This window comes from Humulus lupulus, chromosome 3 (assembly GCF_963169125.1).
Source record: "Humulus lupulus chromosome 3, drHumLupu1.1, whole genome shotgun sequence".
NCBI classification, from domain to species: Eukaryota; Viridiplantae; Streptophyta; class Magnoliopsida; order Rosales; family Cannabaceae; genus Humulus; species Humulus lupulus.
In genome coordinates, this window is record NC_084795.1 from 139,986,310 (window position 1) to 139,991,204 (window position 4,895).

Genomic DNA, 4,895 nt, shown 5'->3' on the forward strand with positions numbered 1-4,895 from the left:
AATTTTAATCGTGATTTTAAAAAATTTATCCATTAAGCTCTATTTATAATCCAAGTCTATTTAAACCACTAAGCTTTAATTTTAAACCATTTTGCTTTAAATTTAAACCACTTACCTAAGAATGTAAACCACAAACCAAATGGCATCAAATATTGAACCACTAGGCTAAATGGTATCAATTTTTGAACCACAAGGCTAAATAACATCAAATTTTGAACCACAATTTATGAATTTTTAAACATTCAGCTCTATTTATTATCCAAGTCTCTTTTACCCTCAATGTTTAAAATTTAAACCCCTAAGCTTTAAATGTAAACCACTAAGGTTTAAATTTAAACCACTTGCCTAAAACTTTAAACCACAATCCAAATAGCATCAAATTTTGATCCTCAATGCTAAATGGCATCAAATTTTGAACCACAAGGCTAAATTGAATCAAATTTTTATACATTTAGATCTACTTATAATCCAAGTTTCTTTAAACCAAAGTTTTTTAATTTAAACCACTAAGGTTTAAATGTAAACCATTTTCCTAAAACTTTAAACCACAATGCAAATGACATCAAATTTTGAACCACATGGCTAAATGGAATCAAATTTTGAACCACAAGGCTAAATGTCATCAAATTTTTATACATCAAGCTCTATTTATAATCCAACTATGTTTTAAATTTAAACCACTGAACTTTAAATTTAAATCACAAGGCTTAAAATTTAAACCTCTTGCCTAGAAATTTAAACCGCAAGCCTCAAATGGCTTAAGCTATGAACCAATAAACTTAAATGACATCAAAATTTAATCCACAAGGTTTAAGTTTTAATCCTTTAGGCTTAAATCATAAACATACTCTCTTTAATCATTACATTTTAAATTTAAACCCCTATTCTTTAAATTTAAATTTAAACCTAATTTCTTTATTGGTAAAAAAATTAGACAAGAAGTTGTGATTGGCAAAAAAAAAAAAATTATATATATTATTAAGGGTACGAAATTTGCGCTGCGGCCCAAATAAATTAGAGCTGCGGCGCACAGTGATTTAAATTGCCATTTTTTTCTTTCATTCTGAGCGTCGCGGCTCTATTGTGTAAAGGTACTATGCGCCGCGGCGGGATAAATGGCATCTAATTTTGAACTCAAAATTAAAAGATTTTATCCATTAAGCTATTTTTATAATCCAAGTCTCTTTAAACAACTAAGTTTTAAATTTAAACCGTTAAGCTTTAAATTTAAACCACTTGCCTAAGAATTTAAACCACTAAGCTTTAAATTTAAACCACTAAGGTTTAAATGTAAACCACTTTCCTAAAACTTTAAACCACAATGCAAATGGCTTCAAATTTTGAACCACATGGCTAAATGGAATCAAATTTTGAACCACAAGGCTAAATGGTATCAAATTTTTATCCATTAAGCTCTATTTATAATCCAACTCTATTTAACCAACTATGTTTTAAATTTAAACCCCTAAGCTTAAAATTTAAACCTCTAAGCTTTAAATTTAAACACCTTGCCTAGAAATTTAAACCGCAAGCCTTAAATAAATAAGATTAATTGATAAATTTGTCATAATTTCTAGATGATAATCTATCATCTTTTCTAACCTTTTTCTGTCAAATTCATCTCTCACTAATATCAATTCCTATTTTTCATAAATTAAATACATAATAATATAATAAAAAACAAGATGTACTTTAATAAATGTATACACATTCTTATCCACAAGTCCACAACGCAACAAATATGTATAACATTGCATCTTTATAGTCTTTAGACTGCAACAGATAACAACAGTTCATGCTTTCATGCATAATGCACTGTACTCAAGGACAATAATCAATCTCAATGATCATGATATGTATGCAATTCACAACTCAATGTTATCCTTCTTTTAGAATTGGTTGGCTTTTACAATTCTTTCTATTATGTCCCAATATTCCGCAATTTCCACACTTGACTGTTCAAACATGCTTGGAAAATTCTCCTGTTGATGGAATTCTTTTTTTCTTGGGACGTCCTTGTTTTACTTTGAATTTTGGAGCTTTCATGCTATCTCCTATAATTTCATCAGGGACACTCCAATCAACTTTATCTGGAAGAGGATTAATTGATCCTGCATATGTCTCTTTCAAAACAGAATTTTTATACCAATTTGAGCAAAATTTGTACTTGTCCAAGTACTTGCTTTCAATTGTTGCAATAGCATGTGCACATGGAATTCCCTCTAGTTGAAATTCATTGCATGTGCACATATGTTGTTCCAAGTCGACAACAAACACTCGATCACCATATGTGACACTAGATTTCATTGCATCAATTGCATCTACCTGTGAAGCAATAAATTTAAAAGCCGAACAAAAAGAAAATAAATGTAACTTTAATAACATACCTTCATTCGAAATGTCACATCAAGTTTGATCTCCATTTCATCATTTGCTCATTTTGTCACTTCAATAAATTGGTTGATTGCTGCTTCTTTTCTTGTTGAAAACCATCTTTGAAGCATCTCTCTTATAGCTTCTATTAATGATGTTATAGGCAATTCTCTCGCATGCACAATTGCTAGATTTATAGATTCGGCAATGTTACTTGTAAGAATGTTATACCTTTTCGTTGGAAAGAATGGCCGAGCCCATTTTTCTGGTTTTGCTTCCAAAAGATAAGTGGTCATTTCAGGGCTAATTTTCTGTAATTCAACCATGGCAGAATAATATTCTTGAGCTGAGTACGCTCTTGAAGCAGTTTCAAATATGGCATGCACATGTAATCCCCTAAACTTAGTCCTTAGATTTTGCTTCAAATGATAAAGACAAACTCCATGATATACACCAGGATACACTTGTTCAACTGCATTTTTGATGCTTTTATGCCTGTCGGATACTATGCACAAGTTTTCTCGATCTCCTATTGCTTCTTTTAGTCTTGTAAAGAACCATATCCATGCATTGTCATTTTCTGAATCCCCAATTCCAAAGGCGAGCGGAAAAATTTGATTGTTTCCATCTTTAACACAAGCTGCATATAGTGTACCTCCACATTTCGTCTTTAAAAATGTTCCATCTACCACTATAACTGGTCTACATTGCTTCCATCCATCCAATGAAGCACCAAAAGCAATAAACATGTATTTAAACCTGTAAAATTTAAAGAAAAAAACAACCAATTCCTAGAGATGTAAGATATGGATTGTAAACAGTAAAGCCCTGAATATAGGAATGCAAATCATAAATATTATTCATACCTGTTTTCTTCATCTTTACATACTCTTGTGATAGTTCCTGGGTTGGCCAACTGTAGCATATACAAATATGAAGGTAACAATGCATAACTTTCCTCATTTGACCCTCTAACATCATCAACTGCAAGTGTTTTTGCTCTCCATGCTTTATTGTACGTTACACCTACCCCATGTTCATCTCTCATGTCTCGTATTATTTTCCTTGGTCGATAGGTTGATCCTGGGTCACGAAACTTCTCTTTGAAGTAACTACTGATGACTTTTGCACTTGCTTGTCTATTTTCAAAATTTCTGTGATTTAAGGAGCATGTGTGGTGTTTATGGTATTTGATAACTCGAAAGTAGTCTGATACTTTTGAGCTTCTTACACGTACATACCAGCCACAATTGTCATCTATGCATTTTGCCCAAAATGCTTCTGAACATGATTTTTCAATTCTGTACTGAAAGTGTTTCTTGATGGCTATTTTCGCAAGTGTGTGTTTTAGATCAGTCTTATTCTTGAAAACATAATTGACTCTTATGTCTTCAATCTCCATATTCGGCAACACATGCAGAGGTGATTGAGCTTCTTGCCCGTGTTCTGTAATTTTGTTGGATTCTTGTGTTGAGGCGCTCTTCATCTTGCTAGTGCTTGCAGTATTCGTATTGGGGTCTGTGAGAGTCAAACTGTGACTTGTTGCATTGCTTGCTAAAGCAGATGGAATGCTAGCTTCTCTTGGCAAAGAAATGGTTTGGTTTCTCTGTTCTACTTCAACAATGAGAGGACATTTTTTCAACTCTTCCAGAGTCTTGTTCAAGTTTGGATAAACTTGTAAATTCTCATCACTTTCTATCTTCATTCCTTTGCTTGTATCCATATTTGCATCAAAAATCAAGTTTGTTGAAATCAATCTTCATTCAATCTAAGCTCTTTGTATATCTTATTTACCAATTCCACGTACTTGATATCCTTTTCCACCATCAATATATTTGTTGTTTGCATTCCATCTTTCGTTAAAAACTACAAATAACATTATCTTATCCATTTCCTGCAATAAAAAATAACACAACTGTTGACGCGGTTCTTCGCCAACAGGTAATTAAGAGAATGAGAGAAAATGATTAGTGCTAAACGTGAACCGAAATAGATGTATGATCTTAGGGGACGAACGGGGTGACTCAAGACACGGTTTTTAAGTGGTTCAAAGGTTAAAATCCTTCTACTCCACTAGTCAATATTATTGATCTATACTCAGTATTTGGTTACAAAGTATTTCTTATAAGGGATTATTTTTCCAACCCTTATCAACTCCCAGGGTCTCCATATTTATAGGAGAAGGCACCTGGAAGTTGGTAAGGAGGTCATCCTGTGACCTTCTTATTTGTCCTATCAACTCTGTGACATTCATGATTAATTCCTATACCTGACACATAAGTGTGGTCAAATCGATAGGTAAGGAGATAATGGGCCGCACGGCCCAACCCAGCCGTGGGTGTCTGAACATGCACGTTCCTGCTGCGTGTCCGAGAAGTCAGGGAGATATCGGACACATGATGTCAGATATATGCACGTTTATCTTGCGTGTGTTGACTTTACAAGGGGTCATAGCCTCCATATCTAGCTCGTACCACGAGCTGTGCATTTGACCTGACCTTCAGCCTTCCGATTCCTTGCTC

General features: G+C 33.5%; 2 protein-coding genes across 2 annotated transcripts; both read right to left on the minus strand.

Moving 5' to 3' along the window:
• Positions 1-1,713: 1,713 nt before the first annotated feature.
• LOC133825093 (uncharacterized) lies at positions 1,714-2,423 on the minus strand. The gene is made up of 3 exons (XM_062258086.1): positions 2,388-2,423; positions 2,026-2,325; positions 1,714-1,773 (listed from the first exon to the last, which is right to left on the minus strand). The coding sequence occupies exons 1-3, from the start codon at positions 2,421-2,423 to the stop codon at positions 1,714-1,716; spliced, it is 396 nt and encodes a 131-aa protein (XP_062114070.1).
• Positions 2,424-2,435: 12 nt separating this feature from the next.
• Positions 2,436-4,096, minus strand: LOC133825094 (uncharacterized). Its single transcript, XM_062258087.1, has 2 exons — positions 3,240-4,096; positions 2,436-3,132 (listed from the first exon to the last, which is right to left on the minus strand). Exons 1-2 carry the CDS (start codon positions 4,094-4,096, stop codon positions 2,436-2,438), a joined length of 1,554 nt encoding a protein of 517 aa, XP_062114071.1.
• Positions 4,097-4,895: the final 799 nt, after the last annotated feature.

Excerpts from the sequence above, each read along its gene's own strand:
- LOC133825093 (XM_062258086.1), bottom strand. The coding sequence starts at position 2,423 with ATGGAGATCAAACTTGATGTGACATTTCGAATGAAG. Across the intron at positions 2,326-2,387 it reads ATGTGACATTTCGAATGAAG|GTAGATGCAATTGATGCAAT; the intron begins GTATGTTATTAA and ends ATTGCTTCACAG. Across the intron at positions 1,774-2,025 it reads TGAAAGCTCCAAAATTCAAA|TCTAAAGACTATAAAGATGC; the intron begins GTAAAACAAGGA and ends TATCTGTTGCAG.
- LOC133825094 (XM_062258087.1), bottom strand. The coding sequence starts at position 4,096 with ATGGATACAAGCAAAGGAATGAAGATAGAAAGTGATGAGAATTTACAA. Across the intron at positions 3,133-3,239 it reads TGTAAAGATGAAGAAAACAG|GTTTAAATACATGTTTATTG; the intron begins GTATGAATAATA and ends TAAATTTTACAG.